The 13,808-nt window shown below is 38.8% G+C and overlaps 1 protein-coding gene across 1 annotated transcript in view; it reads left to right on the top strand.

The window, feature by feature from the left end:
• Positions 1 to 13,808, top strand: part of SMARCC1 (SWI/SNF related, matrix associated, actin dependent regulator of chromatin subfamily c member 1) — a 157,698-nt gene that overhangs the window by 22,954 nt on the left and 120,936 nt on the right. Inside the window, exons 3-5 of the mRNA XM_036266186.1 lie at positions 5,558 to 5,643; positions 10,097 to 10,178; positions 11,645 to 11,737. Coding sequence (XP_036122079.1) covers positions 5,558 to 5,643; positions 10,097 to 10,178; positions 11,645 to 11,737 — 261 coding nt within the window. The remainder of the gene's footprint in view (positions 1 to 5,557; positions 5,644 to 10,096; positions 10,179 to 11,644; positions 11,738 to 13,808) is intronic.

The raw sequence follows: 13,808 nt of genomic DNA, 5'->3' as shown, positions 1-13,808 counted from the left end.
TTGTTTTACTGTGCTGCAGTTGCACTATAGACTGTCTAGGTGTGGGTTATTATTTATATTTTTAATATATTCCTCAGGACTGATGTGTTTCTTGAAACAGGATTTATAACCTTTATAATTTCCAAGGAAACTTTTATTTTTATTTTTTTGGTTAATCTTCTCCCGAGGATATAGTTTTCCATTGATTTTTAGGTGAAGTGAAAGGGAGGGAGGAAGAGAAAGAGAGAAACATCGATCTGAGAGAGACACATCAATTGATTGCCTCCCACACAACCCCGACTGGGGCCAGGGATTGAACCTGTAACCCATGTACATGCCCTTGACTGGGAATCGAACCCGAGACCCTTGGTCTTTAGGTTGATGCTTGAACTGCAGAAGCAAACCAGCCAGGGCAGGAATTTTATTCTTTTGTGTCTAGTTGTCCAATTTGTACAACCTGACAATTGTCCTTTTCATTTCATTGAATGTTTTTGTTTTTTTTCTGTATTGATTTTAGAAAGAGAAGAAGGGAGAGGGAGAGAGAGAGAGGGAAACATCGATGAGAGAGAACATTGCTTAACTGCCTCATGCATGTCCCCCACTGGGGATCAGGCCCACAACCTGGGCATGTGCCCTGACCGGGAATTGAAACAGGTGACCTTTTGGTGCATGGGTCAATTCTCAACCATTGAGCCACGCCAGCCCAGCTTATTTCATTGAATGTTATTCATTCTTGGAATTGTGTATATACATATTTCAGATCTTTCTCTTTTTAGTGTCTTTAATCATTTTATATATTCTGAATTTTTTCAAGTTCTGTTATAGTTTTTCTTTTTAAAAATTTTAGCATTCTAATCTTGCTCTTTGTTGATTTAAAAACACTTGTGTTTTATTCTGTGCATGTTTGAGTTTTGGCCTGTGGACTCTCCTTAAGTATTTATCTGGGAGTCCTGTTGGCCTGGGCTGAGAATTTGCTCTTAAGTTACTTCAGCGGACCTGCCAAATTTAGGATCAGTTTTTTTTTAAATTTAGGGTGAGATTCCTAGACTAAGTGGTTACTATCAGTTCCAAACCCACAGTCTCTTGAGAGGGAAGCTTGTTTTTCTTTTTGGTTTTTGCCTGGCAGATATTTTTTCTAGCTTTTCTTTTCCACGTGGTGCCACCTATTGACAACCCTGGCTTTTTATGTGTGTGATGGGTGATTGTTCTAATGTTCTTCGTTTCTTATGTCTAACTCTAAGTTCTTATTTCCTGTCCTTGTATTGACAGTAAAACCCTAGGCTTTAGGTGATCAAGGTTGACATTATTGCCTATTTAATGTCCTCATTATCCCCACCCTTGTATCAGTCTAGGGTTGTATATTTTACCTCACAAGTTTACTATTTTGACTTTTTTTCTTTGATTTTTACACAGGGGGATTTGTCTCCTTTCTAGAAATGCAGCCACACATTTAAAATGTTTGTGTAGCTCTGGCCAGTTTGCTCAATGGTTAGAGCGTTGAGCTGCGGTCCAGAGAGACCCGGGTTCGGTTCCCGCTAAGGGCACGTACCTCGGTTGCAGTTTGTCTCCGGCCCTGGTTGGGTCGTGCGGGTGGCAGCCACTTGATGTGTCCTTTCACATCGATGTTTCTCTCTCTCTTCCTCTTTCTACCTCCTACTCTGTTTGAACAGAAAATGGAAAAATGCCCTCGGGTGAGGATAAAAAAAATAAAATGTCTGTATATATATTTTATTTTCCTTTCTATTGATTTTTAGAGATACAGGAAGTGAGAAGGAGAGAGAGAGAAAAACGAGAGAGAACATTGATTGGCCGCCTCCTGCATGCCCCCCAATGGGGATTTGGCCCACAGCCTGGGCATGTGCCCTGACATGGAATCAAATCGGCAGCCTCTTGGTGCAGGGTCGACACTCAACCACTGAGCCACACCTGCCGGACTTTAAAAAAATTTTTTTTTTTCTTTTCATTGATTTTTAGAGAGAGGAAGTGAGAAGGAGAGAGATGAAAACAATAATGTCTGTGTATTTTATTCAATGTGTAATTGTAGTGGTAGAGTTTTCTGGTTATTTAGTTTGCCATATTGCTAGAGTCAGCAACACTTTTTTATCTGTAAAATGGGATGAAAAGAATCAAATTTAGCCCGGCCGGTGTGGATCAGTGGTTGAGCATAGACCCATGCACCAAGAGGTCACCGGTTCATTCCTGATCAGAGCACATGCCCAGGTTGTGGGCCTGATTCCCAGTGGGGGACATGCATGAGGCGGCCAGTCAGTGTTCTCTCTCATTGATGTTTTTGCCTCTCTCTCCTCCCTTTCTCTCTCTCTAAAATCAATAAAGGGAAAAAAAAAAATCAAGTTTGTAGGACGTTTTGAAGAGTAAATGAGGTAATATATATATAGTGCCTCATAAATTCTCAAAAATTGGTGGCAAGAATAATGCTCATTGTTCTCCCCAAGAATAAGAAATTACAGCAGTGATTACTTGGGAGTAGAGATGCTAATAATATGACTATAGTCGACCTTTAAGCAATATGGGTTCTTTTTTTGTTTGTTTCTTTAATTCTTATCTGAGGATGTTTTTCCATTTATCTTCAAAGAGAGGGAGAGAGAGAGAAGGAAACAATTGACGTGAGAAAGACACGTGAACTGGTTGCTTCCCACAAGACCCCAGTCAGGGTCAGGGACTGAACCACAACTGAGGTACATATATAGCCCTTGACCAGAATCGAACCCGAGACACTGGTCCAAGGGCCAACGCTCTAACCACTGAACCATACCAGCCAGAGCATAACATGAGTTCTGAATTTCGTGGGTCTACATATATTTTTCAGTAAATGCTGTAAATGAATTTTTTAAAGTGTTTTTCTTTTTCTTTTCTCTAGCTTTATTGTAAGGATATAGTATATAATACATATAACATACAAAATATGTATTGATCGACTATGTTGCTAAGGCTTGCCATCAACTGTAAACTATTAGTAGTTTGGGGAAAGTCAAAAGTTATATATAGATTTTCAACTGTGCAGGGGGTGGGGGTCAGCTCCTAACCCTCAAGTTCAAAGGTCAACTGTATTATAATTTCTTTTACTAATAAAATTGGGAACTATGTCTAGAAAGCACTATTTTAAACTCCAAAGCAGTTAAAATACACAGAAATTTATGAATTATTAGACAGTCGTCATACTTGTGAGATAAAAGGGTTCTGGAGTCGAGGTGATGTTTTTTCCCCCCTAGGTTTTCAGGTATGAAGATGACTGAATTCCCTGAACTTTTTGTTGTTGTTGTTAATCCTCACCCGAGGATATTTTTTCATTGATTTTTAGATAGAGTACAAGGGGGCGGGGGGAGATAGCAATGTGAGAGAGACCCTTTGATTGGCTGCCTCCTACATGACCCCAACCAGGGCCTGGGATTGAACCTGTGACCCTTTTGTTCACAGGCCGACACTCTAACCACGGCCTGTGAACTTTCTTGATTTCTTGGACATATTCAGTTTCTGCTCCTTGATTCACTTTTTTTTTTTTTTTTAATCCTCACCCAAGGATATTTTTCCTTTTATCTTCAGATAGAGTAGGAGGGAGGGAGGGATAGAGAGAGAGAAAGAAAGAAGGAGAGAAAGAAACCTTGATGTGAAAGAGACACATTGACTGGTTGCCTCCTGCACGACCCTGACCAGAGCTGGGGTCTGAACTCCAACCGAGGTATGTGCCCTTGATCGGAATCGAACCCATGACTCTTTGGTCCGCTGGCCAACGCTCTAACCGTTCTAAACTGGCCAGGGCTGATTCACTTCTTAGATTCATTTTCTGATAGTCATTTCTTGATGAATAGGCCAAAACATGACATTATTAACGTGTATATTCAACCCACACAAACACACTGTCCCCCTTCTTTAAAAAAATATATTTTTTTAATACTGGTTTGAGAGACATTGATTTGTTGTTTCATCTATTTATGCCTTCATTGGTTGATTCTTGTATGTGCCCTGACCAGAAATTAAACTTGCAACCTTGGCATATCAAGGAGATATGCTCTAGGAGAATGCTCTAACCGACTGAGCTACCCAGCCATTTTATCAGTTGTTAGCCCAACCTTGTCATTAATTAATAAATCAAAGAAACAAGGACACTGGCACAAATTTAAAGCACTTTTAAATGCTGCAGTTAGATTTAGCTTTTCTAGGTTTCATTCTGCTCAGCAGAAGTTTAGGTCGACTATAAATAGGATGACACCACTTATATACATCCAGAATAAGATTAGATTGAATTTCCAATTTAGCTGCCAGAGATAGAACAACTTATCAAAAACAATGTAGTCACTCAGCTGGGAATAGAAACAGCCTATTAGAGCTATCCCTGACCCCCCGAGTCTCTAATTGGGGTGTGCAGCTGCTGAGATCTCACATAAAATAGGGAGGGTCTCACTGGCTTTGCAAAGGTCAGGAATTGGTACTCCATTGTCCTTTTATTCCTTAGGTTTTTAAATACTAATCAAGAGGAATTTACCCATAACAATCTGTGCTTCTGCTTCAGAGAATATTTTAAGAACATGAGCTGTTTTAAAAAAAAACAAAAACAAAACGTTTTTATTGATTTTTTTTTAGAGAGAGAGAAACATTTATGTGAGAAACATCGATCTGCTGCCTTCTGCATGTCCCCTACTGGGGATCGCAACCCTGGCATGTGCCCTGACTAGGAATCGAACGGGGACCTCTCAGTCCATGGGACGACCCTCAATCCACTGAGCCACACCAGCTGGGCATCCCTCTTTTGTGTTAATCCTCACCCAAGGATATTTTTTCATTGATTTTTTTAGATAGTGTGGAAGGGAAGGAGGGGGGGGGGAGGGAGAGAGATAGACAGAGATAGGGAGGAACATTGATGTGAGAGAGAAACATCAGTTGGCCCCTCCCGAATGACTCCTACTGGGGCTAGGAATCAAACCTGCAACCCAGGTACATGCCCTTAACTGGAATTGAGCACTCGACCCTTTCATCTGAGGGCTGACACTGGAACCGCGGAGCCAAACCAGGCAGGGCTGAAAATCTCTTAAATCGTGCAGGTTTTAGCTATGTATCTGTATATAGTTAAATATAGTAATGCATGCAGTGTTTTAGTATTTGTTAAAATGTAACAGGAATTCAGTTATAGTTTTTGATCATTTAAAGTTAGGAAACTAAGTTGTAAAAAATTTTAATGAATACTAATATTGCGTATTCAACAGGAAAACCATATTGTTGGAAATTGTTACTGGAATCTTAATATGCTTTAAAAATAAAATTTTATACTTACCATTGGAGTTCGTTATATATCACTGTTTGTCCTTTAGTTTTTCCTTTTGAAACATTTTGATGTATCTTTTGTAAATGTTTTTTACAGACTTTATTTAAAGAGTAATATGTTAGTTGAATTCGAAAAGAATTATTTTAATCCATTTTGGAAAATTTTCTTTATATTTCCATTTTTTCCAGAAAGTATTTAAGGTGTTGTTTATATCTTTGAGTTTATAAAACTTAGAATTCAGACATAAGTTATTTCGTTAGAACTTTTATTTTTCTCATGTGTAACTTGTATCATTTTTAGGCAAAATGTTTCATGGATTTCAAAGCTGGAGGTACCTTATGTCACATTCTTGGGGCTGCTTACAAGTATAAAAATGAACAGGGATGGTAAGTTTTTGTATTTATTTGCATGTTTTAATGTGGTATAGAAGTTATTTAATGTTAAATCCTGTTTCTTGTTTGTATGGTGTTAGAGGATACTATAAGTACATTATGATTAACATGTAAAGTAAATTGTCTTTTGTTTAGAGTTCTAATTTACTTTGTGCCTACATCCAAAAATGCCAATAGATTATTTCTTGTTAAAGACTGTTATTCCTTCTTCATTTATTAGCTGGCATATTTTCCTTAAGAGAAACTTTATTCAACAGTTGGAAAGGCAGAAGAAATTCTTGATTCTCTATTTAGTTTTGAATATTTAGATCTATCCAAGTCACCCTATTTAAATTTGTTTAATGACCACTTTCAGACTATTCCTCAGATTTGTAAAAGAGATAATTCCCTTCAGCCCCATTATCGGAATCATTTATTAAGGAAGCTGTTTCTCTAAATAATGAGTAAACTATTACGTAAGCAGTTCTGTATGTGATGCATTTCTGGATCTAGTTCTTCTGTTATCAGGAGCCTGTGAAAGAATGACCTTGTGTTTAGGAAGGGGAGACATACACATGTTTCTTTTTATTGTGCTGAAAGAACCATGGGAAGTTGTCAGCTGTCAGAGTGTTGTCCCAGTCAGCTGGTAATGGGTTGTCTTGCCAGTTAATGGAAATTGTGTGGGATTTCTAACCTACCCTTTACTCAGAAAAGATCAGGGAAGGATGATACTCAAAAACCAAGAGTGCTGGCTGGTTGTAGTTCAGTTGGTTGGGCGTTGTCTGGTGCACTGAAAGGTTGCCAAGTTGATTCCCAGTCAGGTTAAATGCCCGTGTTTTGGGGCTCAATACCCCAGTAGGGGTATGCAGGAGGCAGCTGTTCATTGTTTCACTCTCACATCAATGTTTCTTTTTCTCCCTCTCCCTCTCAAAGTTGGTAAAAAATCTTTATGTTAAAAAAAAAAAAAAAAAAAAAAAAGGATTTAGGAAAAGTTCTGTGTACCAAGGTTAAATTAAGGTATGGTAGCTTGGAACAGGATTTTGTCTTATGTACATGCCATTTTTATTTTTATTGTTATTTTTTTTATCCTCACCTGAGGACATCTTTGCATTCATCTTCAGATAGAGCAGGAGGGAAAGAGGGAGGAAGAGAGAGAGAGAAACATGGACGTGAGAGAGACACATTGATCATCGCCACCCACACGACCCCAACCAAGGCTGGGGACAAACTGCAACCAAGGTACATGCCCCTAGTGGGAACCGAACCCAGGACTCTCTGGTCTGTGGGCCGATGCTCTAACCGCTGAGCAAAACCAGCCAGGGTGCCATTTTTATTTTTAAAATATTTTCATTGAGTTTTTAGAGCGAGGGAGGGAGAGAGAGAGAGAAATATCGACGTGAGCCCTGGCTGGTTTGGCTCAGCGGTTAGAGCATCGGCCTGCGGACTGGAGAGTTCTGGGTTCGGTTCCCGCTAAGGGCACGTACCTCCGTTGCAGTTTGTCCCTGGCCCTTGTTGGGGTTGTGTGGGTGGCAGCCACTCGATGTGTCTCTCTCATGTTGATGTTTCTTTCTGTCTCTTCCTCCCTCTCTACCTCCTGCTCTATCTAAAGATAAAATGCAAAAAAAAAAAAAAAGAAACATTGATGTGAGAGAAAAACATCAATCAGCTGCCTCCTGCAGGCTCCGTATTAGGGATTGAGCCCACAACCCGGGTGTGTGCCCTGACCAGGAATCAAACTGGGACCTCTCAGTCCATGGGACAAAATTCAGTTCACTGACCCACACCGGCTGGGCATGCCATTTTAGAAACTGTAACTAGTCCTGTTTTAAATGACCTATTTCTGTGTTTTAGTGGACACTTAATTTTTTTTCTTTTCTTTTTTTTTTAATTGACTCTAGAGAGAGAGGAAGGGGGAGAGAGAGAGGAAGGGAAATAGCGATAGAAACATCAATGAGGGAGAACATCGATTGGCCACCTCCTGCATGCCCCTCACTGGGGATTTGGCCCACAACCTGGGCCTGTGCCCTGAGCGGGAATCAAACTGGTGACCTCTTAGTGCATGGGTCGACACTCAACCACTGAGCCACACAGGCCCGGCTGCTTAATTTCTTAATTGGAATTATTTTAGGAAACATTTCAATTTTAGCATAGTCATGCAAAAGTCATAATAATAGACCTCGGTCATAATAAGTATTAATTTATTGAGTGGTTTGTTTTATACAAACACACATCCTATTACCCACTAGGGCTACATAGGAAAATATTAAAAACCCTGGTCCTTGTCCTCAAGGCATCTGATGAGATATCTCACCAATAAGGTGATTCTGTAACAGCAGTGTGCACAGGATGTTATGATCACGAAGGAAGACAGAAATAGCTTCATAGAGGAAGTGACTTATGCAGTGACCCTGGGAGTGAGTGGGTGGTGACATCCCAGAAAGGCTGCATAGTTTAGAAAGAAAGGTTGGAGAAGTTGTGGAGCATCTCCACTGTAAAACAGGAAGATGTGAGATTAAAAGAGTGTAGCTCTGGATTCAGACTGCCTAATCCTAGCTAGTGTATTGTAGTAATTAATGATTTTTTTTAAAAAAGTTACCATTCTCATTAACATTTATTGATCAGTTACTAACAGCATAAATACTGTTCTAAACTTTTAATGTATACATCTCATTTAACCTTCAAAAAGTCTCATAATGCTCCATTGTCTCATGAAGAAATTAATTCTTGGATTAGTAAATTACTCAAGACTATATATAGAAACTGGTCAAGATTAGAACCCAATGCAGTTTAACTCCACAGCCCACACTCTCAATCACTAAGGTAGCTGTATTTCTCTCCCTGGAATTGAAATGGAGCAAACGTAAAGTAAGTATTGAATAAAAAATATGGAGAAAGTATTCAAATTTGTAGACTTAACCACATGTATATGACTAAGAATAGGTGAAGATAACACCAAAATGTTATGCTTGAGTACTTATATACAGAGACATGGGGAAAGATATCAAGTAAAGGTAAAAAGATGAATTTTACCACATTTAGGACAATAGTAATCTCAAAGAGAACAAAGACACTGTTGAATTTGAACAGTGACTTTTAAGCATATACAAAGTTGATAGACTTTTCTTTCTTTTTTTAATCCTCACCCGAGGACATTTTTGCATTTATCTTCAGATAGAGTGGGAGGGAGAGAGGGAAGGAGAGAGAGAGAGAGAGAGAGAGAGAGAGAGAGAGAGAGAGAAACATCGTTGTGAGAGACACATCGACTGGTTGCCACCCACATGACCCCAACCAGGGCCGGGCACAAACTGCAACCAAGGTACATGCCCTTAGCGGGAACTGAACCTGGGTCTCTCTGGTCCGCAGGCCAATGTTCTAACCGCTGAGCCAAACCAGCCAGGGCGATAGACTTTTCTTATACTTGAAGAATGGTATAGTAGCTTACTGCCTTTGGATCTGGGGCTTCCTTTTCTGTATGATATAAAATATCTTAGATTTAAGGAAAACAGAGTATTTCATGGGACAGATACTTCATTTGGACTGGATCTTAATGTCTTAAAATGTAATAGTTTAGGTGTTGACACTGCTTCCTTATATGACTGAGAGAATACCCTTATACATTTCATAGTGCTTTTTAAAAAATCCTCACCTGAGGTTAATTTTCCATTTATCTTTAGATAGAATAGGAGGGAGGGAGGGAGGGAAGAAAGGAGAAACATCAACATGATAGGGACACAATGACTGGTTGCCTCCCACATGACCCCAACCAGGGCTAGGGATGTAACTGAGGTACGTGCCCTTAACTGGAATCAAACCCGAGACTCTCTGGTCTGTGGGCCAATGCCCTAACTGCTGAGCCAGACCAGCCAGGTCTTGTAATGCTATTTTAATTTCCAAATCTATCCAACTCATTTTCATTGAATGCTAAAACTGAGTTGTTTTGGATCTGGGGGCTGTTTTTTTCTTTATTGATTTTAGGGAGAGAGACAGAAACATCCATGAGAGAGAACACCGACCGGCTGCCTCCTGTATGCCCCCCACTGGGGATTACGCCCACAGCCTGGGCATGTGCCCTGACCAGGAAGCGAATTGGTGCATGGGTTGATATTCAACCACTGAACCACACCAGCCAGGCTACAACTGAGTTTTTACTTTTGTTTAAGATGGAAGACAGCCCTGGCCGGTTTGACTCAGCGGTTAGAGCATCGGCCTGCGGTCCGGAGGGACCCGGGTTCGGTTCCCGCTAAGGGCACGTACCTCGGTTGCAGTTTGTCCCCGGCCCTGGTTAGCTGTGCGGGTGGCGACCACTCAATGTGTCCCTTTCACATTGATGTTTCTCTCTCTCTCTCTTCCTCTCTCTTCCTCCCACTCTATCTGAACAAAAAATGGAAAAATGTCCTCGGGTGAGGATGATAAAAAAAAAAAAAAAGATGGCAGACAAATTAACCAGTTATTATTTTGTTTTTTTTAGGCGGAGGTTTGATCTACAGAATCCATCCCGAATGGATCGTAATGTTGAGATGTTTATGAATATTGAAAAAACATTGGTGCAGGTAACTAAGAAAGTTAAATTATTACAAATTTTTTCCTTGGATATACTTTCAGTTCTAAGATTAGTTTTATTAGATTGCCAAAAAAATCAAAGGAAGAAAAATTTTCTGAAATATATTGTTCTGTTATTTTTATGGGTTTTGGGGGGAATTAGAGCTATAAAGTATGACTAATTATATAAATTACTTAAAATGTAAAGACTGGCCCTGGCCGGTTTTTTTGATCAGTGGTTAGAGCATTGGCCCGCGGACCAGAGAGTCCCTGGTTCGGTTCCTGCTAAATGACTAAAACTTGTCATTTATGGAATGTCAACCTTAACCTTCTGGTGAAATGATCTGTGATATTTTTCTTTTTGAATTTCACCAAACCCAGTATTTGAATCTCTTTCACGTTTAATATAAACACTCTCTCATCCTACTAATCATTTGTTTATACACTGATTTTCTTTGGATATGATTTATGGTTGTGCCATAAATACAGGTTTTATTTCCTTAACTAGATTATAACCTAGAAGAGAGAACACTTAATTTTCTTCTTTTCTTTCCTACTAATTTTACTGGTTGATAATTTATAATGATTATTAAATTAACCTTCCTGGAGAGAGGCAGCTTGCAAAAACTTAGCTAGCTATTATCATTAACTAATGTCTAAAATTTGTCTCATGGACTATTAGCTAGAGAAATAACTGAATGGTTTTTGTTTGCTGGTTGATTTTTGGTGATGGTTTGGGGAATTCATATGCATGTTTTGGTCACCTCTTTATGTAAAATTAGAAATGGGGGAGAAAGAGCCATAATTCACAGTCTTTACTTTTTATTTTTTTTATCCTCACCCGAGGACACTTTTTTTGTATTCATCCAGGGCGGGGGCCGGGACACGGGACGGGATGGACATTGACGTGAGAGAGACACATCAAATGGTTGCCACTCACACCCCAACCGGGGCTGGGAACGAACCGCAACCAAGGTACGTGCCCTTAGCAGGATCGAACCTGGGACTCTTTTTCCGAGGGCCAATGCTCAAACCGCTGAGCCAAACCAGCCAAGGCCATTCTTTACATTTTAATTTATATAATGAGGCAAAATGAGTCCACACTTCTCCCCAGCCAACAAAAGGTATAAGTGAAAACACTACATTAGACTGGTAAGGTAAGTTCAGGTAAAATTGGCTAGAAGGATTAATATGTCAGTTTTGTGCCTTAATGAAGAAGATGATGAATTTCTTTAGGTCATAATTCTCAGCATTTTTTATGTCCAGGTGTACGTAGCTGCAGAGAAGGGATCTGGGGTCATTAAATAGCCCGTTGAACACCTATGTTTCATATTGACATTCTTTTACTTATCAAAGTACATCTTCCCATTTTAAGCAGTAAGGCTTTGAGTGCCAACTTTTGCTGTTAGAATGATGCTTAAATAATGTGACATTATTTCAAAACCCAGAGAATTTAAAATCTGTTCTTTTTTCCCAGAGCAATTGTCTGACCAGACCCAACATCTACCTCATTCCAGACATTGATCTGAAGTTGGCTAACAAATTGAAAGATATTATCAAACGACATCAGGTAATAGATATGACCACTTCAGAAACATCATGTAGTAGTAACGTCTACTAAATCTCAACCATAGTATCTTTTGATTTCTGTTTATATCAGCACTAAAGTTTCTTCTCTCTGGGTTCTTGCAGTACCAAGTATCTTTTACTCTCTACTCACCTCCAGTTCTTAGCCTAGAGTAGCACTTTCCCCCTGCATTGTGGAACTCTCATTGACATATAATATTGTATAAGTTTAAGGTGTATTACATGATGATTTAATACACATATATGTCCTTGAGTAGCATTTAATAGAGTCAGTGGGACGGAGACTTCATAGTGTTATTGTGAATGTGCTCATGTAGAGTAAAGGAGACCAGTGAGTATATTCTGTATCATTGTGATCACAAAGTCAAACAGTGAGAGTTGGTGACACAATTGTTGGTAGGAGATCAAATATTATTTCAATTAAAGGTGGTCTACCTTTTATTGTAATGACTGGGAAATTGTTTTCCTCATAAGCTTACTGTTATCTTCATTCACATGTACCAGTGCTATATTCTAAAATCTTCACCTCTTTCCTATAATTTCATTTTAGGCAGAGACCTTAGGTGTTTACTGCCTCTAGGTTTGGGACTAAACTGTAAGCAAACCCATGTCATGTAAACTAGTTGAGAGGACCCATGTAGAAGATAATTTTCTGAAACAACATCATTTGAGTGACAATTTAACCAATCCTTAGGATTAATTGAGAAGCCTCATTAAATAACTTTATTTTTTCTATTGCAAAAATAATTGCCAGCAGAACTATGTTTGATCGTTTAGTAAAATACCTTCCAAGTTCCTAAAGCAAAGATTTCTAATACTGCTTACAGTTGGTGATTTAGTAATTTATAGATATAAAACATCCCTACTAAAAAGGAGGGTAATATAATTTTGTCGTCCTATCAGGCAGTCTGAAATTCAGTTCCTCTTTTCACTAGCATTATGAACAATCGTTTAACTTTCTTTTCTCTTTTGCATTGTTTATTGGAGTGGCTGTCAAATATAGCTTTATTACACGTTGACGGATAGAGGGCAGAAATGGAACAAGTTAACCCACTGGTTATTGCCTTCAAGCTAAAGTAACCTATTCTTATTGCTACCAAACCATTCTGGAAAAAGTTTATATATTTTTTACAGTTTGTACTGAACATTTAGTTGTCATAGTTCTTAAGAAATCTGACTTTAGTGATTGTTTTCTAGGGACAACCTCCAGAGGGGTATAAAGACCTTCTGGTTTCATCTTAGGCAGGAGACCTTAAAAGCTAATAATAGTACCATTATTGAATACTCTTGATCAGACCTTTGTTCAAGCATTTAAATTGTATTAATAACTCTACCAATTGAGCACAGATTGCATGTTAACTTAGTCCTAACAAAATTCTTGTGAAATAGGTATTATAGTTACTATACTATGTCACAGAAGATATTGAAATACAAAAAAATGTAAATAGTAAAATGGTACAGCTGAATTTAAACCAGGCTTGTTTAAACCCAGAGTCCTAAATATCTGCTCTTCTGACTGTCGTCTCACATTCATTAGATGTTTATGTCCCTTTTCAGCCTCTCCTGTGGCTGTACAAAAGTGTGCTCAAGCACTTCCAGTATTTGAGAATTTCTTGTCTTATTTGGTAGCTAATTCACCTTTAGATAGCCCTGAATTTTAGAATTTTCCTTCAGTTGAAAATAGCATTATTATGTTTTTCTGGTTGTAATAATTAAAGACTACTCATTATCAAAGACAGGAAATTTGTAAAGGTGCTACTTGCACCTGATTTTAAGACGTCTCATTATTCTTATCTCAAGAATGAGCACTTTTGTGTTTAAATGGCTTCCAAGTCATGTTCTAGAGTGTATGCAGTGTTCTAGATGTGGCCTAGCTAGAACTTAACTTGAGCATTTATATCATCTACTTTTCTAACATTGACTTAAAGTAACAATAGCATATACAGGGTGGGGCAAAAGTTGGTTTATAGTTATGAGTACACGAAACACAGAGTTTATTCTTATATTATTGTATTTTCCATACGAATAACAGTAAACCTACTTTTGCCCCACCC

Source organism: Molossus molossus, unplaced genomic scaffold (assembly GCF_014108415.1).
Source record: "Molossus molossus isolate mMolMol1 unplaced genomic scaffold, mMolMol1.p scaffold_m16_p_18, whole genome shotgun sequence".
Lineage (NCBI taxonomy): Eukaryota > Metazoa > Chordata > Mammalia > Chiroptera > Molossidae > Molossus > Molossus molossus.
The sequence above is the reverse complement of the archived record's forward strand: the minus strand, read 5'-3'. Positions and strand labels throughout refer to the sequence as shown.